Source organism: Eufriesea mexicana, unplaced genomic scaffold, assembly GCF_001483705.2.
Source record: "Eufriesea mexicana isolate 0111107269 unplaced genomic scaffold, ASM148370v2 scaffold657, whole genome shotgun sequence".
In the NCBI taxonomy this organism is placed as follows: Eukaryota; Metazoa; Arthropoda; class Insecta; order Hymenoptera; family Apidae; genus Eufriesea; species Eufriesea mexicana.
Genome location: NW_016908821.1, coordinates 1,377,622 through 1,404,840, shown reverse-complemented (window position 1 = coordinate 1,404,840; position 27,219 = coordinate 1,377,622). Strand labels below are relative to the sequence as shown.

Genomic DNA, 27,219 nt, shown 5'->3' with positions numbered 1-27,219 from the left:
TTTTCTTCTTTATATGTATGACGTTTATCCTTGATAATGTGGAAGTGAAAGTAAAGCCACGATAATTTTGATGCAGTATTGCAGTAATTGTAGATTGTTCAAACTGCTTATGAAACCTTATGAAACCTTAAAAAAAAAAAAAAATAGTAAAATATGAAAGAAATTAGTGAAAGATTAGAAATATTGAAAGATATGAACGATAACGATACAAATATGGCATTTATAAATATAATACTTATGATTATGCTACGTATGCAATGCTTTTCTTTTCACTAAACGTAAATGGCTTCCGTCGTTTCCGGTTCACTTGATTTGTATCCCTTTCGCAATCGTAACCATAAATTATGATGACTTTCTATTCTTTTTTGTGTTATTATTTCATGTCATCGGTTTAATGAATTGTATTCGGTAAGAATCTTTTCTTTAGAAATCGAAAATAAACAATTTCTTACACTACATGTATTATTTAAGAAAAACTTATAAGTAAAATGAGGTTACGTATGGTCATATAATAACCAATTAATAAGATATCGGAATTATTCATGAAAAAGTTATACAATAAGAAATAATTATACTATTAAAAGTCACTAAAAATACTACAAATTTGTCAAATTTGAACAAACAAATAGTGTTTTGTATTTACCGTGTGAATTCTTTATATACATATTTATGCGCGTACATGCTCATGGGATAATGCGTTTAAAATGAAAAGCGCGCGACCGTAATTTAAACTTTCAACTAAATAGAAGGGTTAACTTGTTACGTTTACAATTTCCCTCGGATTCTCGTAACAGCATGCACAATGGCTGCGAGTGGCGGTAATGTTTGTCCAGTGAGCGGTACGGGGAATGTAAGAGAACCGGTCAGTTACCCAAGAAACACTCTAGCTGGTAGCAGGACGATCGGTGTTGATCGTTAACTTCCGTGTATTTTTAACCGTATGTCTGGTGATCCATAGTAACGACAACACATGGAGATATAAAGGTGGCGGGAAATAGTCCATTGACGATGACCAACACTTAAAAAATTTCGAATTTCGCGGCTTTTCTGGCACTCGATTATCAAAATGCGTGAACAAGTTGAATACGATGCAGTGTCTGCTGTTAATTCTGTGCATTATTCGCATGATTGTGACCTCGGAAACTGTCGACGAAGAGCGAAGTAAGAATTCAAAATTTAAGCAACTGTCACTTTTACTAATTTTCTCATTTGATGTGAGATTTGATGTGAGAATTTTCTGATTTTAAACAGTGAAATATTTTCTGTAATTTTTATAAAATATTGTATAAGTATATTTATGTGCATTTTATGAAATTAAACAAGTGTATTTCTAAGAAGTATTGAGAATAGTTGGTTAATATAACGTTTCCAATATTAATAAATTAAATATTTCAGTCCTTATCTAAATTTACATTTATATTTGTAAGCCGAAATAAAATAAAAGAATTAAAATATTTTATTATTAATATTGTTTTAATTTCACGATGAACGCTTTTTCTATTTTTCGTAATTATAATTCAGAGTATAATATAATGGGAATCAACTATAGTATATACATAATAATTTAATAGTGCTCAAAATAAATAAATTAAAACATTGTTTAGCAATACAAAAAATTTTCACATTTAAAATATATTATCATTATGTAAATCAGGATGTTCACGGTATGAAATAATTTATTGTTGAATATAAACCGTGTCAACAGTTCAAAAGGTTTGTAACAGTTCTTCACGTTTTATTATTCGTGCTATAATTTCAATATAATCACGATTAGATAATTATGATATTCACAAGCATTTACAAAAGAATCAGTGTTCGGTCATTTCATGAATTACCATCGAAGAAACGATACTGTAAAGGCGACGACAAGCTCGTAAAAGTAGCACCAAAGCGTGTTGAATCGGGACACAGTCTCCATGGTAACCAGTCACATTCAAGAGCTGTTGGATTAACGGTGAAATTATTTCGTCCGGTGATTACGCCAATTATCACGTCGTAGTTAGCATGAACGAATTAACACTTAGCATAATGTTTACGCTTTTTTAAAACTGGCTGATCTATTTTCACAGAATAAAACACACAGCAGTGAATCGTTGCAAGGTTAAAAATCGATCGTCCCATTTCTCTGGACCGGTTTCGCGATTGTCAAGCAGGCCAAAACGAGTTTCCATTAATCTTCGAGTTCTCTTGTCTTATACGCATGCATACGCGATAATTAAATAAATTCTATTTTGGCTGACTAGCGCCCCCATATCTTTCCGCTTTTTCTAAGAAAGTTTATTCCTATGGTGAAATTCATTTTTTTCCTTGCAACATGCAAATCTATGTAAAGATTTTCAAGATATTTGTTATCTATGGTTTGTGACTTTTAAGAATCGTGCTGTGTAGCACGTAACCGCTAGGTCGAGCGCCAAACGATTATGTTGTCTTTCTATATTAATTCGATCGAAGATCCAGGAGAAAAATTAGTAGTATGCATTACGATAAAATATTCTGTTATACCTTAACGAAGCTTCTGGGTCACAAGATCATGTTATACATAAGGATTATCGTTCAAATAGTAATTAAATTATCCCAGATTGATCTAAGTAACGGGATAATTATCTCAGTGACAACGTAAGCGCCGCGTTAAAGTAGAAACAAACAGAAACTCGTTCCCGTTCGTAGCGCCTGTTCTTTAATTGCGGAAGTATAATGGGAAACATGCCGTAACACCAAATATGGTAGCACCACCTATCGGTTCTACATAATAATTATGATTTCGATGTGAGTATACTGATGAGTCGACATGTGAACAACGGTGAAAGCTTCCCCTAGCGGTAATGACGAAATGAAAAATTCTTCATGGTATTTATCCATCTCAGTTCGAGCTTAATCAATTTTTTTTTTTTTATTAGGAGTAAGAAATTCAGAAGTTACATTATTCCAAATTTTATATTTAATCGCAAGAAGAAGTGAAGTAAAATGGAAGATTTATATAAAATTTATTATGACTTTTATCGAACCTCTAACGAGGTTTCAAGTTCTTTAACCACTTACGTGGTATCTTAGACGATGGTAATAGTTTAATACAAATTCAAATGTGAGAGCATGTAGCACAAAGATGCATACATTCGTAAATCCGACAATCTTGTTCTCTTAAAATGAAATGAAAGCAGAATCCCCTAAGGCTTTTCGTTTTTTCTACCTAAATATATGTAGCACATACTGAAACTAGCAGCTCGAAGGAACTGGCTTTCTAATAAACATATTATGTTATCATCGATAACGTCATTAACATCAATGATCGTCATCCACGTTCGGGTGCAATATTATGCTTGCTCTTTCGCGTTTCTCTTCCATTATATAGTGGGTTTAAATAATTTTATAAGGACTACCGAATATTCTTTATATACAGACATGTTCAATTTTCTTTGAACGGATATTATGTATTTGGTTACATTTATTATTGTAATTTAATTTTAGACATGATAAAATTATTGTTATTATAATTACAAATTTTACGCGAAGGTAAATTATATTCAATAATTAATTTTTATTTTTCCGAATTTTAATTAAATTACTAATTTATATATATAACATAAATTACTAATTAATATTCGATCGAAAGTCTTGAATGTTTCTTGAATATTACTATCTTTGGTAATAAAGTAAAAGAATTAATGACAAAAATATTAGTTTTAGTCTAAATATATTTAATGTCAATGAATTTATAATCAAGATAGAATTAAGCTTACATTTTTTTAATTCATTTACTTATTTTTATAATGCATTTTCCTTATCTTGATTGACATTCTACCATTTATAATAAATTGTGTTGCAGTCAAAGGATTAGTACGAGACTGGGCGCCTCTAGTATGGCTTGCACCTGGCGAACTCTTTTTGCCCCTTGGGGTACCTGAATTCCTTGACAATATGCAATCTAATGATGACTATCTTCACACTAAAGTCGACGTAGGTAAATGAGAAATAATAAAAAAAATTATATAAATGAGATTAAAAAACGATGTAATCTATTTTATGAAATTTATGGAAAATAAATTGATTGAACGATTTTACTTTGACAGAAATACTGTTGAGGAATCGATCGTCATTCCTATATGGCCGAAAACCATCCGGTTCGGTGCCGATTTATGCTGTGATCAAGAACTGCATTGTTCCAGACGCTTCTACGGACGTGATAAATTTAAAGACTGTCAGAGACGGAAGAAAGTTGAGAAGAAAGGGGGACGAGACGCTGATAGCATCAAGGAACGCGCTGCAGATCGATGATTTCGGATCGTCCATGATCCTTACTAACGATGTTCCAGGAAAGATTTGGAAAGGCGATGTTAAACAGAGCCTCGAGGTACAGTAAATAAAAATATCACAAAAATGAGTTAGAAAGACAAATAGTAGTAATCAAAGTTAAAAGAAAACAATTTATAAAATAAAAGAAAAGTTTCTGTTTCTTAATTGAAGCAATAGTTATCAAAATGAAAAATAGAACTATTAAAAGTAGTCTACGATAATGAATAGTTCTCAGAAATTGTTTAATTGATTAGTTGATTTAGTAGATAATGAGGAATTCATTTGCAGAAATCTATCGATTTTGAGAAAAAGAAGAAAAAAGAGAACAGGTCCCGGAAGCTGCACTTTCACGTGACCTATTGGATGTTCTATCCGTTCAGCGAGGGAAAGGTAGTCTGCGTTCTGGATCTTGGATTTTTTGGTAGCTGGCCGATACCTACGGTGGGTGGGATATGCTTCGGAATACTGAAAGAATATGGTAACCACGTGGGCGATTGGGAACACATGAGTCTTTACTTTAAGGTAAGTTTGTCATGTCAATTCGAAAAAAGTAAAGTACTTTCTTTTTGTTCTAAATAAAAATTGAAAATGTTGAAAAGTCTTTATATTGTTATAATATGTAAATAAAAGACTCAAAATTTGTTGCATATTATTTGTATTTTGGGTCATTCTTCGTGTTTTTATTAGAATTTTATATGTATTTGTCAAGAAAATCGTGTACAAATTTCAGTATAGATGAGAGTATTTTAGAGATTATGTTTATTGTATTTGTGTTGTATTTTTATTATTCTATATTAGTCCATATAAAATAATCCATTTTCCTTTTCTTTTTTGAAATTCAGGATACAAATTATCCATCAGCGATGTATGTGTCTGCTCATGACGCAGGCGCGTTTTATCGTTACGACCTGCGAAGTGGAACCTTTATATATGAGAGCCAAGAGACACGAAAAGGAATTTTTCAAAAACCTATATTTCCCGAAAGAGTTTTTACTGCTGGTGGCTCTCATCCGATATTGTTTAGTGCGCGAGGATCACATGGACTTTGGACGGCACCAGGGAAACACAAATTCGTCAGATTACCTCGTCTCTATGACGAAAGTGGGTTTGGTACTGCTTGGCCTACTTGGAAGAAAATCGAATTGCTTCTGAAAAAGAATAATAGTATCTTACCTACCTGGATGACATTCAGGGGCAAGTGGGGCAATCCTAGAAGTAATTGTCATCCTTTAGCCAAACTCGGTTTCAACATTTGCGAATTTGTTGATGGCCCGACTGGTATTCTCACAAAACAGTCAAGTTTCCGATGTTGATGAGGTTTTTACAATTTTTCAACATACCCTATTCCTCGTGAAACTACAGATTTATACGCATTTTAAATAATATGTTGAAGTTGATGCTGTGTAAGTTTTAGCTATTATATGTACAAATAAAATTAATGATGAATACAAATTTTAGAAATAATAACATAGTGTCATATGTACGAGATGTAGCAAATGTATTATATTATAAATTGTTTTATATTAGTCTCGTCTATGAATGTAAAAACTTAAATAGTTTAGTCATTAAAAAGCAAAAATTTATAATTAGTAAAATGCGCATTGGTATAACGTAAATTGTGAAGAACTTATAATTTTTTCAAAAATAATTGGTTACTCTAAACTATTTCTCTTAGTGCTACCAAGTGCTCTAATTATTTTCGAATATATGCATTATTTGTAAATAATGGGATACTATAATTTTATCCTTCAAGTAAAGATATAAATAATAGGGTTTGATATGAAATAATTAATAATATAAAAAAATTTCGTTGAAATCGTTTCCATTTTAATAATTCGTATCAGCTTAGCAAGGAATTACAAAACAGCATCGTCATTCGCAAAACTTACTTTTGATTAGTGATATATTCTTATCGTTTAAAATCTATGCTCGATGTAAAACGATAATAAAATACAATTTTGTTACTATAGATAGATCGACAATAACTATTAAAAGATGTAATAGATTTTTATATATAGGCATTATGTGATACGTTTTTGTTTAAGAAGGAACAGTAGGCAAATGCGGTACTTAACGATAGCTCGTATTTATACGTATCTCGATGTGATCTTCCAAAAAAAGGCCGATCAAAGGAACACTTTATTCCTTGCGTCGAGATTATCATTATAATAATCCTCCACACAAGAGAAGAAAGAAGTCCTGCGGTTGTGATATAGGCCTGTGCAATTAGGTCAATTGCAATAAATTCGAAGAGAAGCTCTTTTTTTATATTGAACATTGCATATTTCGAAATTTATACCGTGCAATTTGAAACAGACTGTGCAGTTAAAATGATCTCGATAGATAAAATATTTATTGCATTATGCTTGAAATTGAACACACGTGCATGTAACTTTCTTACAGCTAAAGTGGTGATCATTAATAATTGTTTTGCACGATTAAAGTTCGAAATAAGGAATGTTCTCGTGCATCAGTGTTATCTCCTGTCACATTATACGTTTCCCACTGGATACATGCGCTATTGCTTGGTGTGCCTCGATCTCTGTATTAATTTAGAGATCCTGTTGGCTTTGCATGCTCAAAGATGCCTTCAATTTTCTACCCAGCACCTGTGAAAAGAAACACTCGACTCTTAAATATTCGAGTAATAATATCAGTATCAACGAGATCTACTCGGAGACCTCTTCTTCATTTGATCGTTCCACGGCGATACTGCGTATTCCATTCCTTAATAATGGAGTGCCCTTGCCTTTTCCCAAGACGCGTGCGTTCAATTGGATCTTTAATGAAGTTCCACCCTTACAACACATTATTTGCACCTCTTCCTTTAAAATCTTTTCCTTATGTGCAAACAATTCTATTTTTAACCTGTTATAAAAATAGAAGTTTATTGGAATAAAAATTTAGGGGATCTTAAATAAAAAGAAATTGTTTGCAAATGCATAAAATTTAATATATATGTATAAAGAAATGTAGTAATAAGTGATTTACCTTAGGCCTTCCTTTTCATGTATCAGGTCTATAATATGGCAATTAGTATTATGACTTCCCGAGATTATTGCTGGCGCGGAACTCTTTCGGTCTCTATGTACACATAAATTCCAAGGAATCGAAAATTCCACGTGATATCTTAAAAGATAATTACAAAAAGATACATTACATTTTATCAAAAGTTTTTAATATTAAATTCAATGAAATTCATTTTTATTCATTAGGATATGTTAATTTCTTAATATATTTACAGAAGAAAATGTAACCTGTGATAAAGTTGTAAAAATCCAAGATGAGCATCTATTTGTCCATGTCGTTGTGGTTGTATCATAATGTTGTTGTCTTTTCCTAGCCCACTTCCCCCACTAAAGTGTACGTGGTGCTCTAAATATAAGATTTAACAAATAAGAAAAGGTCATGCCATACATATCGTATATCTTATGTAAATTATGTAAATGCATATCTGTACGAATGATTATTGGTAATTTCCCCGAAATACGCATTACCGTGTGATTTTGAGATCTCTTTTCTACTTTTATTCCATGAAATGTAAACTTATTTATTTATAATGACGTACAGTATCAACACTAATACTACGTTAAACATTACATGTTAATATTAATGCGCGTAATGTTATTACCTAAATTTAACAAAAAAATATTTTTTTATGACATGTAATGAATATGTTATTTTTATATAACTTCTTAGTATATCTGTCATAATTATATTATATTTTGGAATCTTTTTTTTTTTTTTATTTTTCCGAGCCAAATATCAAGTATCAATGATATTATATTAATAATTTTGATTTTCGTTACAAATTTATTCTTTTATTTAAAATCCGTAACTTATGCTGCCTAAATCAAATTATTTGTGTATATTCGTAACCACTAACTTCTTACTTATCTTCGTATGAGAAGAATCGAGAAATTAATTAGAATGAAAACATGTTTGAAAACAAACATATATTATTATATTGTGTTAATGTGATAACGTAACAAAGATAGTTAATGAAAGTAACAATTTGACAGATTACACAAATATAAACAGCAGCAGTAATATCTAAAGAAACGTGTTAATTGAGATCGAATCTTTCCGAATGGTAAACAAATTTTCAAGTTCCTTTCATAATTCTTTCCTGCGTTTGCGCAATAAACTACTAACTACCAGTTAGGGAAGTTACACGCCCCCTCGTATAAGAAAGAATCAATTATGTTTAGGCGGGAACATAAATTGAATAATAACACATAAATCAATTCAATTGCAAGGAAAGTTGCAAAAATAGTCTTCCTTATATTGTATGATATTTCAGTCAATATTTTAAAAATATAAGGTTACGTAATATTTTGATATTTTTAATTTCAATAAACTATTGGTATAAATGATATAATATAAATACAATCTATTAAAATCAAAAATATATGTTACGACATAGAAACGTACGTTATTTAATTTATATACGTATTTGTGTGTCAGTATGTTGATTTAGATCATCACCAAGTGTCGTAAAATGTAATTATAACAGTTTTCCTTAAATGATGCATAATATTCGTCACTTTATAGTCTATAGATAAATTTTTCAACCTATAAAATATGAAAAGTTGAAGGTCGATTAGATATCAACTGTTGACCACGCAATTTAGTAAATCTTGAAACGTGATATAATAAAAGAACTCACTCTCGATAAGTATACAAAATAAGAGGATAGGTGTTTTAAAGAAACAAATCAATACCAGTGAAGTGCATTAACAATGTAGAGTTCTTTCGATACCAGATACTTTCGAAGTGGCGCGCTTTCAAATGACCCAATTACGAGCGTATCCTAACCTAATACGTCAAGCACCAACCGGCATCAAAGAAATTGCGAAATCATAATTTTTCGTACAAATTTTAAGGTGTATTGATATTTCCATCATTTCAAATATCAATTAATCAATATATGGGAGCACAGGTATTTGGTAATATCTAATAATATATACTTGTACTGTAAAATACAGGATGAATCTTAATCGTGATAAAAATAACTATATAGAGTAAAAATGGATATATATTACAGTAATATTCTTTTACCTTTATCTCCCATGTTTTATAAGGCAATGAGGCAGTTGTACTTTCATGCTACACACAACTAATTTAATATTCTGCAACACAACGCTAAGCTATTCTTTAATATGTTAGTGCATGTATGAGTATAGATGCTTAACGCATCGAATAGTTGAATACATTGATACTGATGGCAGCACTGTTTTTATTTAAGAATCCTATTTTCATCTATTTCTATTCTTTTCTTTAAATAGAAAATTTCGTTAACAAATCTTTATAAAATCTACTTCTCTGATATGGGGACAAATTAATTACAATATTAACTTATAATAGTTGAATAATTCTATTAAATGCCAAAAATTATTCGTGACACAGAATAGAACAGTGGATAATAACAATAATGATAATTAAAGTAGAAAGTTTCAACTTTAATCTACTGCTTAATGATGCAAAATATTTAAAACACACACACGATAACCTTACGTGTGTCACTAGATAAAACATTTTATTCCCTGAAAACTTTGTTATGAAGATAAAATTGTAATATTAATGTATGTTGCATAAGAATTCACAATTAGAGGATATATAATTTTTTAATAAAAGACATTTAAAAGTGACAAAAATTTTTTAAAATGGTTCATACTAAACGGTTTTTCTGTTTAAATTACACAATTGTAATAAATATAATGTAATTATGATAAACATTTATACCTTTCAATAAATTTTAATTAGCATGATTAAAGTGCATTTAACGTGTTATTAGTAATTTCCTGTGCATCAGTGATGATTAACCACAATCTTCCAGCATGATCTTATTTCAACAGTAACGATATTCGGTACTTATTACAATTATTTTTGTCTATGTGATTACTTGTTCTCCTTGGTTTGCCCTTTAAATCAGCTATATTTTAATTAAAGCATCTGATGAAGAACTGAAGATGTTCTTTATGAAACAGCATTGTAGTTATTAATTTCTTAAAATGGTTATAGTTTTCTTGTATTAATCCTTTTCTAATTACAAACATATTATTTTTACTTAATTATTTAAAATAATTTTTTTTATTTATTTCAGGATTGTTTAAATTTATGAATAATTTTTATTTCATTTTTAACTATTTCTAGTGCATTTCAACTTGTTCAGGAAATAGTTTAAGATACAAAACGACATTCTAATTTCAATTCGACGCACGATATAATCGTACTTTAATCATTGATTATGCATTGTTTTTTTAGTGCTTATTCAGTCATAAAGCAGTAGAAATAAGACAAAGGATACTTATAATTATAATAAGATAATAAAGATCATCGTCACTAGAAGATTGCATGTAACGATTTCTTTGAATCGTTTAATAGTTCTTGTTATAACAAAACTATTTACATTTCGTTATTAATATATAGCAAGTTTGTGATCCATACTACTATCTCAATGGATATGATAAAAGTAATTTCTTTTCTTTTTAATTTGTGAGAATGAAATCTTTTATATACATTTATATATATTACATTTATTGTTTTTTTTGTGCAGCGCCTGACTCTCAGAAAATCACGCTTTATCGGTCCACGTTTTGGAGCGAGTTCACATGTATAGAAATAATATATTACTGTATGATGTTAAAGTAAAATATATCTTTCCAATATTTTATCCTAAATATCATTCAATGACAAGTTCAATGCTGTCTAGCAATAGGAACTATTTAATTCGCAACTGAATTATGCGCACATCCATTGACACTGGTAAATTAATTTATCTAAAATTTAATTAATCATTTCTTTTGACTCTCTCGCTTATCTTCATTTTTTTCCAGTTTATAAAATCATAAATTCCATTTTTGATAGTGGTATTATGAACATTCGTGGAATCTGTCCTGTTATGTCCTCTTGAAGAGTTTGTCCATCAATTTATTGCTGCTTATGAGTTCCCTAAAATTTAAATACACATACATATATACACGTATACAATATAAATATTCTTTAAACGCAAGAAATTAAGCAAGAATGAATAACTATTCTCCAAAGATGATATAATTGCTCAATACATACCACTTGTATTATGCTTGAATAATTATAGTGCATAATTGATTCTGAAAAAACCATCAGAGGATCCTTTTACGTTAGTATAGTATTACAAATTTAACCATGTCCTTCGAGTTGAATGAAGAATAATCTGTAAAAATCACGTGTATGTATAATTAATTTAGCAATGAGATCTAGTAGTAAGCTGTACGTATAAGCTGTCGATCGTGCTCATGAATTATGTATTTTACTTTGGGCAATTTGAACAAGGAACATACGAAAATAATCATGTCGAAATATGAATAGGACAAACTTTTATCGATACGGCCTTCCAATAAATGTTTTGAATAATGATATAATACTTTTTGCTGAATCACTATTTTTTTTTTATTGTTTAAACGTTTGGTATAATATGGTATAACGTTTTATTTAATAATATAATATTTATATAATAATTATATAATAATTAATTATATTTATATAATATTTGGTTAAATATAATATATTTATAAATATAAAATATACATTTTTATTAAATTTCTGAAATTTATTATTAAAGATATAAATGAATTTATTTTGTTATTTCGAGAATATTATTTGCAAAGAAATGGAATTATTCGATATCATAATGAGAAATTAAAGATTTTATTTCATTAACTAATCAAACAAAAGACTTCATAAAATTCTATGTCTAGGTAACAATATTATAACACGATTAATTATTATTGTAAAATGATGGCAAGATTAATCACGAATCGTGAACTTATCGATTCAGAATTCGACTAAATTTATAAATTTTAATGCTTTTTGAGACAGAAATTTCTATATCTTGTATTATGTGTGAGTTTACCCGGAAAAAATATGAATATTTCTATCTATTTCTAAGAATTAGATTGTACACGCAATTTACAACCAATTTACAAACATTCTTTATACATGGATTAAAAAAAAAGAATAACAAAATATCAATCATTATTTAAATGAAATTCAACTTGTATGTTTGCATCGTAATATCATTTCAGATCCGACATTTTTCGTTTTCAAGGACTTTAAAAACAGAACAAAATACCCACAAATTTTGTTAGCATCAACAAACATTCCCTTTCCGTTATGTAATCTACGTATATTATGATGGTTCACCAAGAGCAAAATATCGGTAAACTTCCATCTGACAAATACAGAACCATTTGTCAGAGCCAATGGAGGGAGAAGAATGGGACGTACCACCGTTAGTGATCGTACCTATAAGTATAAAAACACGTCGAACATTCAATGTATATTCAGTTCTCAGTGAACATTCGTGCAAATCTTACATCCTCAAGCTCGCCGATATCTCCAAAAGAAACATGAAGACCATCATCGTCGTCTTTGCCTTATGCCTCGTCGGTGCCTTGGTAAATTCTCACACCTCTTGCATTTTCCGCTTTATCTCTCATCACTTTGTTAAAAATTTGTGTTACTACTTTTATGTTGAATAGTACGTACAATTTTGCTGGATTCTCGTTGAACGATTCATTTCTATCTTACTTCCTGAAAAAGATTCAGAATAAAGTTTAGAATATTACAAATTTGAAACCGCTGAGAAACAATGCTTACAAATAATACGAGTAGAGAAGTCTCAGTACTCAAATACTCAAAATTAAAATCTAAATTGAATTCAGCGATAATTTTGAGGTTTGTTTTTATACGATAAGAAATCATCATTAGTAAACGAAACCATAATTTTTATATACTTAAGATAAAGAAGAAATAATAATTTACACCTAGATCTTTGACCTTTTTATGTGAATTGATAATTCTCAAAAATAAATTATAAAATATTAAGAAAAAAGATATTTATTTATATTACACCATTTCTTTAAATTTTAGACTCAAAATATTCGTGTAATCATAACATTCTTCGTAAATATGTAGTTGTGTTTTATATTATCCCGTCTTAATATTTTTTATACATTTTTTGTAGGCACTCACGGACGAACAAAAGACTAAATTGGCAGAATACAGGACAGCTTGTATCACCGAAACTGGTGTTGATCCGCGTAAGTTGTAAATAGTAATACAGATTGTAAATAATAGAACGAAAAATTTTAATAAATATTATTTGCTCTTCAGAGGCAGTTGACAACGCTAAAAAGGGTGTTTTCGCTCAAGATGATGAGAAATTGGCTTGTTACGCCTCTTGTATACTGAAAAAGATAAAAATCGTAAGAATTATATATGAAGAAAAATTCTATATAAAATATATAAAATTGTATGTAAGAGAAAATAAAATTATTTTAATTTTTGCATCAGATGAACGAGGACGGAACCATCAATACAGAAATTGCCAGACAAAAAGCTCCAGCTGATGTACCTCAAGATCAGATCGATGATGTAATTAACAAATGCAAAGATACAAGTAAGTAAAAAATTAACACTAAAAAATCTTGCGCTTCATTTTAATAATTAAACAAGTTATTTATTATTTGTTATGTTATCTGTTGTTTGTGTTATTTATTATATTAATACATAACTTTATTACAGCCGGTCCAAATGACTGTAGGAAGGCCGCCAACTTGATGCTGTGTTTCATGAAGAATAAGTCCTTCCAAGTATTGTAATAAACAGGGAACTGTCAATTTTAAACGATTCGATCAATAACTAGATGTATTTCGTATTTAAACTGGCACAAAATATTTGAAGATTTAAATTAATAAATTAATAACTTATAATTACTCAACGTCTTCCTTCATTTATCCATTTTAGATATAAGTTTTTATTTAACTTTTTCTAAATTGCTGTCGAGTCGAGAAAATATTTTTATACTTTTTTTTCTAATTAAAATTTATCAGGCTGCTTGAAATTTAAATATGTCGGCATCACCGGCGATATCGATACTCTGTTGAATAACAGAAAGGTATATATTTAACATCTTATAAGACTTCGTGTTATGTAAACTGAATTAACAACCTAAAAAAGATTAGATGTTGCGCTCACTAAGTCTATTAAAGTTATTAGATTTATATGTTTAATAAATACCAAATTAAAGGAAATGTCAAACAATGCATATGTCTGATGTAAAATATAGAAAATATATCGATATAAAATGCAATGGACAAAATTTGAGGTTTATACGACTAAAATTTTTAAATTTTTGAATTATTATATACTAAAATAATGTATAAATGTATTTTTTCCATATTTCGATATTTTTAACTTCGCACGAACTATAATTTTTATACGCATTACGACTACTTCTGTTTGACAATAGTAGCTTGATTCTTAACTGTTATATAAATATTCTTATTTTGGAAAGATAAAAATATTTGTATATACCTATAGGTTGAAAAATAGTAATACGGAAATATTAACTGTTTTGACTTGCCAATATAAATAAATCATTTACATTTACTATTTCAACAAGTTTTAGGAAGCATAAATTTATAATAAAGATATAACAGTTAAGAGAATATATAAGAATATAGAGAAAAATCATACTATTTGCAATGGTAGTGTAATTCCCGCCTGAATCGTAATATCACTTTATTCACAATATAGATTTCACGGAAGTAAGTTGGAAACAGCAACAATAGTTAGCCACAATTCATATTATTCACAGCTTATCACGTTACATAATTTGAAACAATATTTCATAATGTAAAATATTATGTTTAATAAGCAATTTTTTATTGATAGTGTAAAAAACTTAGTATAGAACTACGCACTATGATATTTGCAATTCATTTTAAATTTTAAACATTGTGCTTAAATGCTTTTACATATTTATTTTTATAGAAAGTTCAATAATTTTCACAATTCGATTTTAATTTTAACCAATTGTTGTGTTATGATCTATGAAGAATAAGGTAATGACACCTACGTAAAAGAATCTAGATTCCTCAAATTGACATAAAAATGTATTGAGTTTCAGTTCTATACTATACCACGTTCATGTTTAAGCTCTTCTATATCTGATTATTTTTCAAATCTGTACATTCAAAAATTACAAAATGACAATAAATTTTCTAAAACTTTTAACAAATTAATTAAAATTTTATGATAATGAGGTATATAAAGATTCAACTTAGTTTCGTTCCTTATATAGCATTCCATTTTATTTCTCCAATAATCAATCCTTTTATTATTGCATTTATCACATTTTTGATGCTTTGTGTCAAAGTAATATTACATTCAGTTAAATTAAAATAACGAAAAAATCTATGTGATATTATTAAATAAATAAATTTAATTGGTAATATAACAAATTTCTAATTAGAGTGAGTTACTTGAATTATTATTTCAAATAATATTTATATCAAATACTTTAAATGATATCCAATCCTGTTATACGAAAAACTATATTTCATAAGTAATAACTCCTTTTGAAGGAGTTATTGGGATATTATGCTGTATTAGGTAGTTAAATTAGTTCCACGTTGGACACGCTCGCAAAGTGAGCAACATGGCTACAAAGGAAAACAATCTTTTTGTATTGTATGGAGAACTAAATAAATTAGGTCCAAATGGAGAATATGAAAGGGCTATAAAAATTGCTAATAAAAGTGAGTTTTCGTGAATTTATAAATTGCATTTGATCTCAAAAATTTACTAGCAACATAACCTGTGTCCTACTTTTAGAAAACAGCATATACTAAAAAATCAAATATTTTTCAGTTTTAAGTATTTCCCAAGACGAAGAAGCTGCTTTCCATTGTAAAGTTATTTGTTACATTCAGTTATCTAAATTCAGTGATGCACTGCAATTTATTATTAAGAATCCAAAGCTGTCGGTGTATGTTTTTCTTATATTAATACTATATCGATTAATATTTACTTCATGTAATTCTAAAAGTAAACAAACTTCTTTTTTGTAGCAATTTAGATTTTGAGAAAGCATATTGTTTATATCGATTGAATCAGGTAGCTGAAGCTTTAAAAATAGTGGAAAATGTCCCAAATCCATCACTCAAACTTAAAGACCTCAAGGCTCAAATATTATACAGACTTGAAAAATATGAAGAATGTTTCTCTGTATATAGAGACATTATAAAAAATTCCCATGATGAGTATGAGGATGAAAGGGAAGCTAATCTTGCAGCAGTAGTTGTAAATTTGCAAGTTGAGGATTCTGTATGTATTTAACAACTAAAATCATTTGAATATATTTGAATTATTTTCTATATATTTTCTTAAACAGAACATAGAAGTTCCTGTATTACGTGAAGATACATATGAATTAATATATAATGCAGCTTGTCGCTTGATTGCACAAGGTAGCAAAGGTGATAAGGCTGCCTTAATTGAGGCAGAAAAGAAGCTTAAAGCAGCTGAAAAGATGTGTAAAGAAGGTTTGGAAGAAGATGGAGTTGCTGAAGAAGAAATAGAAGATGAATTGGGAATTATTAGAGTTCAACTTGGGTGTTGTCTTCAACTTCAAGGTCGTGAGAAAGAAGCTCAAGCATTATATATTTCTGCTTTAAAAGCAAAACCAGATGATATAGCTTTAGTAGCAGTGGCAAGCAATAACCTTGTGTGCCTCAATAAAGATCAAAATGTATTTGATAGCAAAAAGAGAATGAAAAGTGCCACTCATGATAGTTTAGAACATAAATTAACTTCTAGACAAAGGAAAAACATTGCATATAATCAGTGTCTGCTAGCTTTGTACACTGATCAGGTATAAACTTGTTCATTAATGTCATATTTTATTGCTATTGTTCACATTTCATTACTTTATATCTTACATGCTTGCAGGCAGAACAGTGTCAACAGCTTTGCAATAAACTTGCTAAGGATCATCCTGCACTGGCTGTAGATGCCATGTTTGTTAAAGCAGTACAACTTGGAAAAGAAGGTGAAGCAAAGAAAGCAGCAAGTCTGTTAACACAATATGCAGTTGGAGATAAAGAATTAGAAATGAAACTAGTTTGTGTGCAGCTTTTATTAAGTCAAGATGAGAGACAAGAGGCAATTGATATTCTTGAGAATCTGAGCGAAAGAGATAAATCGTTACCTGGCATAGTTAGCGCACTTGTAACGCTTCATATGGCTGATAATAATCGCGAAAAAGCGTCGGCAGCACTAAAAAATGCAGTTAATTATTATAAGAAGAATAAAGTAAGCATATTTAATTTTATTTCTTTTTCCCAATTTAATTTAATATCTTTCTGACTTAATATTTATTTTTAGGAAACTATTGCTAATTTAGGGGAATTGTGGAGGCAAGCTGCTGACTTCTATTTACGCGGAGGAGAAATTAAAATGGCAGCTGACATTTTACAAGAAATGGTAGACGATTCACCTTGTGATACCAAAACATTGGCGCAATTAGTAGTAGCATATGTACAGTTTTGTCCTGAAAAGGCACAACTTCTGTCAAAACGTTTACCACCACTTCATGATCTGGCTGAAACAACTGATGTTGATGCTTTGGAGAGCAGTAACTGGGTAATTGGCACTAAGGTGATTAAGAAAAAGATAGAACCATCCCCTGGGTAAGTATTCTCCCTTAAATATAATTGTGATAGTAAAACTATCTCAATTGATAATTACAATTATATATTGTAGCAAATTAGCAGTTGATGTAACTCAAAAGAAACGCAAGAAACGTAAACGTAAAGGAAAATTACCTAAAAATTATGATCCAAATGTTCCACCTGATCCCGAACGATGGTTACCTAGACACGAGCGAAGCGGATTTAGGAAGAAACGGGACAGAAGAAATCGAGATGCTACAATGAAGGGTACACAAGGTGTTGCAACCGGGGCTAGTGATATGTAGTATGTATTAAAAAGATATACATTTTTTAATTTAAAAAAGAAAAAAAGGAAAAAATACAATTGATAATTTTGCTCGCCATTACCTGTTACAGTGACATTACTAAAATGCCTACAAATGCAAAACCTTCTCCTAATCCACGACATAGTCCAGCGGTAGAAAGTTCCGGTCCACGACAACAACAACGTAAAGTTCAACAGAAAAAGAAGAAAAAAGGCGGAAAATGGTAATAAATAATTCGTATTTTCGTTACATTTACCCGAAATATATAATATTTGTATATTGCTAAAATAATGGATGATTGAACAATACATCTGTTTAATGAATCGAATAGCTTTTTCAATTATACACATTTTTTAATTGCTGTGCATATTGTACAGTATAAAATACTGCCATTTTTAAATGAACATACTTGATACCAATCTCATTTAATCAGTATAAATTGTTAACTTCTGAATTTATTATTAAATTAAAATGTAATTAAGTTCTATGTGGATTGAAAATATACACAGACCATATGGTACATAAAATATTTTTATTCCTTTTTTTTTTTTAATCCTTTTGTCAACTTCGGACAAAATTCGGCAATATAATATACAATATAGGTAACATGTTTCTTGCGTACATTGACTAGGATTTGGCGATACATATCTTTATTCCTCTGTTGGTAACAATTGTATATAAAAATACAATCTGTTTCGAACTTTTTTTCTCTTAGTAAATTTGTAATCTATGTAGATAGATCATGATTGTGCGTCAAATTTTTAACATTCATGTAACAGATTTATATATGTATATGTAATATAATAAGTGGCATGATTCATAACTACAATAATCTTACGTATAATAATAAAATGCCACATTGTATTTCCGTATAATTTCATTGTTGTGAAATCATAATTCTGTGAAGACACACTTCGATTACATATCATTGTAGTATATCGATGTATGTGCACGCACGCGTGCATGTGTAAAAGGATATCTTCGTTCTCTACCATTCTAACTTATTGTCTCGTATTATCATTGCACAACACAGCATTGTTTGTCGTGTATATATAAATTTATAACAGAGGCAACTGTCGAGGTAAGAATAACCGTATATATCATAAAACGCTTCTACATCTGTTTTTTTAATATACTTTTCTAATATGTCAAGGCTGTAAATTGCCCTCATCTAGAGGTTTACTTAAAATACTTAATACCCTTCCATTAGAAAATAGTACAACAGGCACGCTCATTCATCTGGTCTGAATATCGTGATATGCATAATACGTAGAAAATAAACAAGCACTGGAAAATTCACTTTACCAGTACCTAAGCAAGTATGTATATCCATTTCTTGATAGTTTTGTCATGCCACACTCATCTATTGGCAAGCAATCTCCCATGTTCCCAAAACCAATCGCCAAATCAGTTTGACAAAAAAGATAGTTTGTCACGGATAAGAATAGATGAGTAAGGCACAAATGCATGTAAATGTTATAAAACACTTACACAATAATGTAAATAATTTTCAATGTATGAACATTACATTTGCAACAAATAATGCTACTTTTCGGGAATAATGCCTTCCCAGGCATCTTCTCGCTGTTTATTTGCTAATCTACGTTTTTCTAGAAACAGAAGGGTTATCTTATTTTTTGTGATTTCAAAATTTATTGTATATATCAAGAATCATTCTATATAAATAATATTTACCTTTAGCCTCACGTAATATATTCTTCTCGTGTTCACGTTCTTGCCTAGCAGTGGCTAATTTCACTCCCAGAGCACCCGTAACTAATCGTCTGGCTAATGCCGCGCAAGTTTCTGGACGACTTCTATAAGGTTGTAAAAATTCTGCGCTTCTTTTCGCTTTCGTTTTGCTCAAAGCAGTAGCCTCACTTAGAGGTCTTGTTTTAACAAACGGATGATCAGATGCCAATACTTCAGCAGCTAAAATCGATTATTTAAGTAGGTACCCAATAATTACAATATTAATGTAACATTAAATCGTTTCTAATTACCAACAAGAGGACTACTGAAGACTCCAAGACAGTGAGTATCATCTACCCATTTCAATTCAAAACCGCCATTTTTAAAAGGACTAAAAACGGCTGCTAAATCGCTGGTTTTGAATTCTGATGGAAAATTGTAAATTTCAACAACATGAGCAAATTCGTCGCTGGATACTTCGATGTGTTTGGTGTATGGTTTATAATCACTTTTTGGTTGTTCTATCATAACATTGCCAACAGCTGATGTTAACTGAAGTAATTGAAATTAAAAACAAATTCATTTCTTACACTAAAAAATGGCAAATTGTTAAATACTTGCCTCCTCGATGAGTGTTGGATCTAAACAATCACCATTGTCATCAAATAAACTATCCCAGTCACATTCATCCCTGTTAATTTTTTTAATAGGCGGAGAAGGTGGTGGCGCGGGTTTGCTTTTCTGTCGTACAACTTTTTTCACTTTCTTCTCTGCTGGTGTTATAGGAACAGGAATGACTACTTTAACAGGTTCTGCTTCCTTCTGTACACTATCTGAGATAATTAACACGTTTGACACCATATTGCGATGCATCATTTGCGTGTTCTTTTGATTCGTTATTTCATCTTTACTTAAAAGCTCCACATTATTTTTGTTATTATTTTCGGTCGAATTAGTTATAATAACATTGTCCTTATATTTATCAGATCTGTCTATTTCTTCATTAACATTAAGTTCACTATATATACATGTTTCAACTGAGTTTAAATTATTCTTATTTTCACTAGAATTATTAGATACTTCTTGCTCTTCAGTAGTTTGTAATTGAAGATCATCAGTTATCTCACATTTATCTTCAAGAGCAGCAGGACTATTCGAATCATTTGGCACATTTTCATTTGAACTGTCGAACTGCTCAATCATTTCTTTACTATAAGTTTCTTCTATCATAGGTATTTCTGATACAATCAAAGAATCTGTATCTTTTGAATCTGTTTGAAAACACAAATTTACTTCAGATTCCATAGTGTCTTGATCTTTATCAAAGCATATATTTGATCCCTTTTTCGCACATTCTATGCTTTGTTGCGTATCCGTATCTACTTCTTTAACATTTAAAGTTGATTTTGATTGTCCATGAAAAGTAGAAGATAAGAACGAGTTATCCTTAGTTGTACGATTTATACGAGTAGATTCTGATGGCTGAGGACTTCCTTCTGTTTCCAAACTCCTACGATGTCTCGGTACATAAACTGCACGATCCGGTCTTTTTTGCCGTGAAGTTCTTTATAAGATGAAATTTATTAAATGTAATATGTTAAAAAATAATTATAATTTTTTATTTGAATTATAAAAAGAAAAAGGTACTTTTATGATATTTCTTACTTTATAGCAGATGAATCCGCAGTTGGTTGCACTTGAACTTGGTCCACGCATGTTTGAAGTTCATTTTTAGATTTCCTAGCAGCTGGTGGCCTATAGAGTTCAACCGCTGGCGTTGATTTTGCTAAAAAAAACCGAACCACAATGTCAGTTAACTTCACACTGAGTTTTCAAGCAAAAGAAATTTCTTTATTACCTTGTCTTTGAACTCGCACACGTTCTGGAGATGCAGAGGGCGATCGTCGACCTTCGACGCCCATCTCAACCAACGAACCAATACCTTTCGTTGCACAATCTAATTTACACTGTTCACCATTCAATTTCGGGTCCCTTGAATATCGAAAATAAGAAATTATTCATATTAATCTTTTTTTTTTCTTCTAAATTAGCTAAATAGTTCTGACGCATTTGAGTACTACGTTGCGCGACCTTGAGTCGGTCAGTTTCACTTTCGTTTGTCGCTGCTACGCCGTAAGAATACCATTCTTGTAAATCCATTTCATAACAGTATTAGGACTGTTTGAGAATTTCGCATAAACCTGATTCAATTTAGAACTCGTTCTACTTTCGAAGAAATTGATATTAATATTAATACCATTTTCAAATTAATCATAATTAAAATGATACCAAATCTTACATGAAAAATTGTAGTCTGTTTCACCATTAAATATCGAAATATCACAGTCTGCTGTCACAGCAATGTTATAACAATTTTATATAAAAATTAATGTATTTCTTACAAGTTTTGTAAGACACACGCTATGTATTTGTACAGAATTCACTAAACTATGATATATCAATCGTCATCGGTACACCTTTTATCAATAGATTATTTAAAGATATTTCAATAGTCGGTTCGCAGCAGGGGACGATGAAATTCAACACTTGGAGTATTGTTCAGCTCCTATGTCACTAAAATGATAATAGACACTCCAATACCTTATCACGTCACTCTTGTAACAAACGACGGTCCGCCTGGCAGAACCCTGTCCGATCGAGAACGTATGCAAATCGGCAAAACGATCTTGTACTAACTGATGTATGATGTACCTCCGATAGTTGTTTACAGGTGGAAAGACGAGTACCCTGTAAAAGTGAAAAGAACACGTTACAATCGCGGCTGAAAGTGAGACTGGACGGCCAATGGGTGAACGTAACCGCCTTGCCACGGGCCAGTTTGCCGTATCGTGTCAGATGAACACATGCCGGTTAACTTTTACATAACGTTTCACTTTCTCCTTCGTTGATTTCCTTAAAATTAGAGCCATCTTTACACCCGAATAGCTGCGCACTCTTTCGGTTACATTCCACCAATGGTGTTACGACCTCGTTAACATTTCACATAATCACGCTCCATGGAAACCGGCTATTACGTTCGACCGGTATAAAACATCGGATAAAGCGGAATTTATTATGTGTAACGTCGTAACCGGATGTTTTTAGAAAGCATTGGAACCATTAGAAGGCGCGCGCACATAATCCCGCGGGGTAGGAAACAGGAAACGCACTCTCGCAATCTGGCGGAGTAATCTTGTTTCGAGAGGTAAATAAACGATTGCGCGAGGATGCTGGGAACAAGATAAATTTTCACCTTAACGGCGTTTCACGTAGTTAAATTACATGCCGACCGTTCAGGTGGAACGAAGCGTGTAGCGTGGTAAATCGTGGTTCTCTGTGCTTCTCTCCGTTGCAGATATGAAAGCCAAGAAGAAAAAGAAATCAACTTCAACCGGCCGAACAAAGCAACCGTCCTTCTCTTTCTCGCGATTCGGTCGTTGAATCGACGTTTCGCGGCTACGATCTGTTAATTACGTTTTAGAATCGACTAAATCGACGAGCCTTGAACTACAAAGAAGAAACAAAGTGCTGTGTACCTCGTAAGTGTTGCGTGGTTCACGTAATCAGGCGTATACGTGAGTGACATACGTTAAGCGACCAGTTACACTCCATAGGTTAACAATTATCCGTGCAGAGGGCATTCAAAATCGTCCAGTTGTTCCTTTTGCATGTGATTTTAACAATTATGCAATATGGCGCGTAATCATAATTTAAAAAATTCTTCTAGTCTTTTTAAATCCAGTATTAGAATTTTATTAATTTTATTATTAAACAGTATGAACATTTTTTACGTAATTTAATTTTAAGAAATATTTGGATTGTATATTGGTCGGTTAGGAAATTTCACGTATTACAGTGTTCTTATATAATGTTTGCAGGGACAGTTAATCGTGTATAATCGTGGTTCATTATTTTCATCATCGTTGGTGAAGATAATGCGTTCCATTATACTTTGCGTTTCGTATAAATTTTCTTTCATTATCCAACGACATATGCAAGTTCCGTCATATATGAAGTACTATTTAACCAATATCTTCTTACTATAAGTTTCAAGTAAGGCGCATTTTTAATTAAAATCCGATATAATGCTAATCGAAAAAAAAAATGATAAAAGTATCAATATATAATGTACATGCATAAAAACCGATTAAATGTATTGTTATTTTTCTCAAATAAGTCGCCAATGACTTACTAATCTTTTATGATCCCCAAAATACTATGTAGTACGCTAAAAATATGTGGTCAACCAAAAAAAAAGAAAAATACGTTAACGTTCGAAGTACGCGGGGCATGCTAAAAAGAAACGGAGAATCACTAACGTAACGGAACCGTCTAAAGGCGCACGTAGTAGCGACCAAGAACGTCGTCTGGAAAACGATACCAACCATTTACCTTCAGGTTGAGATATTTATAAATATTCCGTTCGGAGGCCACAAAAGAAGTCAATACTTTATCGCACGCTTTTTAACAGTTATACGGTATCTTAAATCCGAAGATCAATTCTAATTGCCTTTGAATTCCAATTTTATTTGTATGTCAAGGCTGTAAATAATTTTCACGTAACACACTTGCACCACGTAACATCTAGCCAAAGCGCTAGAAAATTCACGAACCGTCAAATTAATGCTATTTATGACGTGTCTTATTTTATTTTCCCGCACAATTGACAAACGTCAACTTACTTTTACATTGCACCTTTTGAAACTTCACAATTAATGATTTCCCGGAGAAAGCTTCACTGTTCACCATGATAAACATCATTGTAGAAATTGAAAGTCAAGAATAATGCTTGAAGACACGTTGTAAAAACCGTAGTCATCTAACCTTTAAAGGCGCGTCGTTGCATCAGGAAACGTGATCGTTTGACTCTCCTACCTTTTCCGTTTCTTGTCCCTTGAAAATAGAGTCACGTCGTGCTCCACGTCCTCGGAGAAGAGGCTGTCTTGCAAGCTCATTTATCTGCGAAACAGCACGTAAATGAGGCATACGAGAAATTACTAACACTTGTAATTAAATTCATCGAAATTTATTTAACAAAACCACGTTTGCCGTGCTGCTGGACAGCAGCAACGGTCTCTACTCGACGCGCATTGACCACAAACTACTTTATAATGCATCGCGCATGCGTTGATTTGTTTCAGCTTGTCCAATTACTACGCATGCGCAACATTTTAAATCGTAGCGAAGTTTCGTGCAATATTTTTACTCGCTGATATACTATATTTTTTCTTAGACATTTTAAATTATATATTTTAATTCATTAATTTCAAGACTTGAAGAATCAAAATGTAAGTATTAACATTGAATCTTTTGTTAAAAATTAAAAATATTTCAAAAACACGCTGTTGTTACGTTTACATCTGTGTATATACTGTACATGTGAATAAGTGTGTCGTTCAAGTCTTTTTATACCTTTGAAGAAAAAAAAAGACTGAAAAGAATATATTACGACTTCGATTTCTTTTTTTGGCTTAATAGTATGCGTCAAGGTCTCTTTATATCATTCGATTGGAATTAGTATTCTGTGGACAATACTTCGCGGCATCAATTTGGTGATCACGTAATGTTAGATAATTTGACATTGCTTTATCTGTAATTGAGTTCAGAAAATTTGTTAAATAGATTTTATGATTTATAAATAAATTTATTTTTTTTGCATAATTTAACATTTGGATTTTTGTTAATCAGTTTAGTTGTTACTGTACAAAACATATTTATTTAATAATTTATGGAGATACACACATAGTGTACAACATACAAGCCTTAGCATTCATAAAATGCCGCTACTTCGTAAAGTTGATTCCACTTCACTTTGTCCCCTAGAATATTTATATACAATCACGCGACTTTTCGCTTTACATTATTCGTCGAAACAAGTTCATTTAACTACAAGCGACAAGTACTCCGGCTGTTTCGCTCAACGCGTCGTTGTTCTTATCAAATTCCTCGAGAAAATATGTCACATATGATAAAATTCTTTTGTATTCCGGCATTGAGAGAAACCTCGGGGTCGAATTAGAATGTGTACAGCGCATAAACATACAAAGTTAAAGGGGTCCGAATCTTTCTTGCTCGGACCCAGCTTCTTTTTTTCCCATTTTCCTCTTTCTAATACAAAGCTGCGTCTACGCGCAATATTATCGGAATTCTGTCAAAAATATTCTATATACAATTAGGGTATGTATAAAAAGAAATTCACGTCTTAAAATTACAAGAAGAAGGGCAATTTTGTTCTGTTGCTGTGTGCGAAAAAGCAACAAATTCTTATCCGTGACAGACACTACCAGCATATTTATATTTTCAAATCAAAAATGTTATATTTATAGAGAATCGATACAAGAATACGCATGGTATGTCACGTCACGGGTATGACGAGTATAATGTCGTAACTAAATATTTAGAATTACGTTCAGCGATACTGTGAGAGAACGAAAACTATTTTCTCGTTGTTACAGTATCGCTTTGATTTCTTGGTCTACTTACACTTACGTATTACACAAATGTAGAAAGTAATTCGTAATAAACATTAAAAATACGAGTTAATGTAACTCAATTAAAAACAATACGCAAATGATCGCGAACGCCAACTAAAAAAAAAAAGAAAAAAAAAAGAACAGAAAAATGACTGAATGCAGATGGAACTACTATCGGTAAAACATGTTGTGCTAATGACTACTGGTTAAGATGATACGGTAAAAAGATATGAGAGTAAAGCAATTTCTCTTTTATCGTAAGAAACAAATTTCGAAATTGAATTTTTTTAGTGTCAGAACACAAAAATAAGTACTATAACGATCAATACACGGATAGAACTAGGAAACGTATAAAGTAGGTACAAGATTCTTTGTGATTTTTTTCGCGTATCGAACATTGAGATATTAATCTTAAATGTCTATTCGTGGTCTATATTGTAGCCTTAAAGGTGGGTCCCGGAACCTCCATCTTGTTACATAAACAAATTTCAATGTATGGTCCTTACCTAATAGTTCATCATTGCACAAAATATCAATCTGTAAAGATCATTAATTTAGAATTTAAATTATTAATTAGTAATCTTAATTTTAATAGAAATTTTTAATAATTTTTACTCACATCCCGATATTTCTCCATCCCGTTTAACACTTTCTTGGCGATAAACTTTTTCAAATGCGTAATAGTTGCTTGGGCAGAACACCTAATAAATCTTCGTTTCAAGGTTTTTAAACTTGTATTTATGCATTCCAAACAAACATTAACCTGTGAAAATATTTATTCTTTTAGTATTATGAAAAGTTACATAGTAATTATAACTATTTCTTACTTGTTCATCAGTACGGTGATAATCTGATTCTGCATGTGCATCTGCTGTTGCCTTCTCTTCTTCAACATCCCCAGCATTCGGTAGGACATCTTTTGGGCAAGCTAATCCTCTGGCTCTATAAAATTCTCTT

At 31.0% G+C, this 27,219-nt stretch overlaps 6 protein-coding genes and 1 long non-coding RNA gene across 10 annotated transcripts in view; 3 read left to right on the top strand and 4 right to left on the bottom strand.

Moving 5' to 3' along the window:
• Nucleotides 1-3,857: 3,857 nt before the first annotated feature.
• Nucleotides 3,858-5,652, top strand: LOC108546314 (uncharacterized). Its single transcript, XM_017898328.1, has 4 exons — nt 3,858-3,958; nt 4,068-4,348; nt 4,579-4,812; nt 5,133-5,652. The coding sequence occupies exons 1-4, from the start codon at nt 3,916-3,918 to the stop codon at nt 5,601-5,603; spliced, it is 1,029 nt and encodes a 342-aa protein (XP_017753817.1). The 5' UTR covers nt 3,858-3,915; the 3' UTR covers nt 5,604-5,652.
• A 661-nt stretch (nt 5,653-6,313) lies between these two features.
• Nucleotides 6,314-9,475, bottom strand: LOC108546311 (UPF0687 protein C20orf27). 3 transcript variants are annotated; one of them, XM_017898325.1, is made up of 6 exons: nt 8,960-8,979; nt 8,725-8,865; nt 7,533-7,665; nt 7,282-7,419; nt 6,972-7,158; nt 6,314-6,899 (listed from the first exon to the last, which is right to left on the bottom strand). In XM_017898325.1, the coding sequence occupies exons 3-6, from the start codon at nt 7,610-7,612 to the stop codon at nt 6,843-6,845; spliced, it is 462 nt and encodes a 153-aa protein (XP_017753814.1). In that variant the 5' UTR covers nt 7,613-7,665; nt 8,725-8,865; nt 8,960-8,979; the 3' UTR covers nt 6,314-6,842. The 3 variants fall into 3 exon arrangements, with proteins under 3 accessions (XP_017753814.1, XP_017753811.1, XP_017753813.1); XM_017898322.1 differs by lacking the exons at nt 8,725-8,865; nt 8,960-8,979 and adding an exon at nt 9,352-9,475; XM_017898324.1 differs by lacking the exons at nt 8,725-8,865; nt 8,960-8,979 and adding an exon at nt 9,352-9,475 and having other exon boundaries at nt 7,548-7,665.
• Nucleotides 9,476-10,852: 1,377 nt separating this feature from the next.
• LOC108546300 (uncharacterized) lies at nt 10,853-12,722 on the bottom strand. Its single transcript, XR_001890128.1, has 4 exons — nt 12,651-12,722; nt 12,411-12,579; nt 11,365-11,488; nt 10,853-11,244 (listed from the first exon to the last, which is right to left on the bottom strand). It is a non-coding gene; the product is annotated as an uncharacterized LOC108546300 (long non-coding RNA).
• Nucleotides 12,604-14,027, top strand: LOC108546299 (general odorant-binding protein 56h-like). The gene is made up of 5 exons (XM_017898310.1): nt 12,604-12,731; nt 13,301-13,376; nt 13,450-13,541; nt 13,630-13,735; nt 13,861-14,027. The coding sequence occupies exons 1-5, from the start codon at nt 12,684-12,686 to the stop codon at nt 13,935-13,937; spliced, it is 399 nt and encodes a 132-aa protein (XP_017753799.1). The 5' UTR covers nt 12,604-12,683; the 3' UTR covers nt 13,938-14,027.
• Nucleotides 14,028-15,765: 1,738 nt separating this feature from the next.
• Srp72 (signal recognition particle 72) lies at nt 15,766-18,351 on the top strand. The gene is made up of 8 exons (XM_017898313.1): nt 15,766-15,878; nt 15,991-16,108; nt 16,191-16,446; nt 16,514-16,993; nt 17,071-17,433; nt 17,506-17,810; nt 17,884-18,096; nt 18,189-18,351. The coding sequence occupies exons 1-8, from the start codon at nt 15,779-15,781 to the stop codon at nt 18,322-18,324; spliced, it is 1,971 nt and encodes a 656-aa protein (XP_017753802.1). The 5' UTR covers nt 15,766-15,778; the 3' UTR covers nt 18,325-18,351.
• A 331-nt stretch (nt 18,352-18,682) lies between these two features.
• LOC108546364 (R3H and coiled-coil domain-containing protein 1) lies at nt 18,683-24,873 on the bottom strand. 2 transcript variants are annotated; one of them, XM_017898412.1, is made up of 8 exons: nt 24,665-24,873; nt 22,391-22,537; nt 21,648-21,781; nt 21,455-21,575; nt 20,411-21,353; nt 20,101-20,341; nt 19,793-20,029; nt 18,683-19,707 (listed from the first exon to the last, which is right to left on the bottom strand). In XM_017898412.1, the coding sequence occupies exons 1-8, from the start codon at nt 24,742-24,744 to the stop codon at nt 19,643-19,645; spliced, it is 1,968 nt and encodes a 655-aa protein (XP_017753901.1). In that variant the 5' UTR covers nt 24,745-24,873; the 3' UTR covers nt 18,683-19,642. The 2 variants fall into 2 exon arrangements, with proteins under 2 accessions (XP_017753901.1, XP_017753902.1); XM_017898413.1 differs by lacking the exon at nt 24,665-24,873 and adding an exon at nt 23,326-23,522.
• Nucleotides 24,874-26,652: 1,779 nt separating this feature from the next.
• Nucleotides 26,653-27,219, bottom strand: part of l(3)73Ah (polycomb group ring finger 3-like lethal (3) 73Ah) — a 1,777-nt gene continuing 1,210 nt past the window's right edge. Inside the window, exons 4-6 of the mRNA XM_017898333.1 lie at nt 27,090-27,219; nt 26,882-27,025; nt 26,653-26,799 (exon numbers count right to left, since the gene is read on the bottom strand). Of these exons, the coding sequence (XP_017753822.1) occupies nt 26,674-26,799; nt 26,882-27,025; nt 27,090-27,219 (400 nt within the window). The 3' untranslated portion in view covers nt 26,653-26,673. The remainder of the gene's footprint in view (nt 26,800-26,881; nt 27,026-27,089) is intronic.

Bases quoted from the DNA above. Each gene is read 5' to 3' on its own strand.
- LOC108546314 (XM_017898328.1), top strand. From the start codon at position 3,916: ATGCAATCTAATGATGACTATCTTCACACTAAAGTCGACGTAG. The intron at 3,959-4,067 runs GTAAATGAGAAA...TTACTTTGACAG, and splicing joins TCACACTAAAGTCGACGTAG to AAATACTGTTGAGGAATCGA. The intron at 4,349-4,578 runs GTACAGTAAATA...ATTCATTTGCAG, and splicing joins ATGTTAAACAGAGCCTCGAG to AAATCTATCGATTTTGAGAA.
- LOC108546311 (XM_017898322.1), bottom strand. The intron at 7,159-7,281 runs GTAAATCACTTA...TTTTTATAACAG, and splicing joins CATGAAAAGGAAGGCCTAAG to GTTAAAAATAGAATTGTTTG. The intron at 6,900-6,971 runs GTCTCCGAGTAG...TTCTTTTCACAG, and splicing joins AACGATCAAATGAAGAAGAG to GTGCTGGGTAGAAAATTGAA.
- LOC108546299 (XM_017898310.1), top strand. From the start codon at position 12,684: ATGAAGACCATCATCGTCGTCTTTGCCTTATGCCTCGTCGGTGCCTTG. The intron at 12,732-13,300 runs GTAAATTCTCAC...CATTTTTTGTAG, and splicing joins TATGCCTCGTCGGTGCCTTG to GCACTCACGGACGAACAAAA. The intron at 13,542-13,629 runs GTAAGAATTATA...TTTTTGCATCAG, and splicing joins TACTGAAAAAGATAAAAATC to ATGAACGAGGACGGAACCAT.
- Srp72 (XM_017898313.1), top strand. From the start codon at position 15,779: ATGGCTACAAAGGAAAACAATCTTTTTGTATTGTATGGAGAACTAAAT. The intron at 16,447-16,513 runs GTATGTATTTAA...TTTCTTAAACAG, and splicing joins ATTTGCAAGTTGAGGATTCT to AACATAGAAGTTCCTGTATT. The intron at 16,994-17,070 runs GTATAAACTTGT...ACATGCTTGCAG, and splicing joins TAGCTTTGTACACTGATCAG to GCAGAACAGTGTCAACAGCT.
- LOC108546364 (XM_017898412.1), bottom strand. From the start codon at position 24,744: ATGAGCTTGCAAGACAGCCTCTTCTCCGAGGACGTGGAGCACGACGTG. The intron at 22,538-24,664 runs GTAGGAGAGTCA...TCACTTTTACAG, and splicing joins AGGGACAAGAAACGGAAAAG to GGTACTCGTCTTTCCACCTG. The intron at 20,030-20,100 runs GTAATTAGAAAC...AATCGATTTTAG, and splicing joins CTTCAGTAGTCCTCTTGTTG to CTGCTGAAGTATTGGCATCT.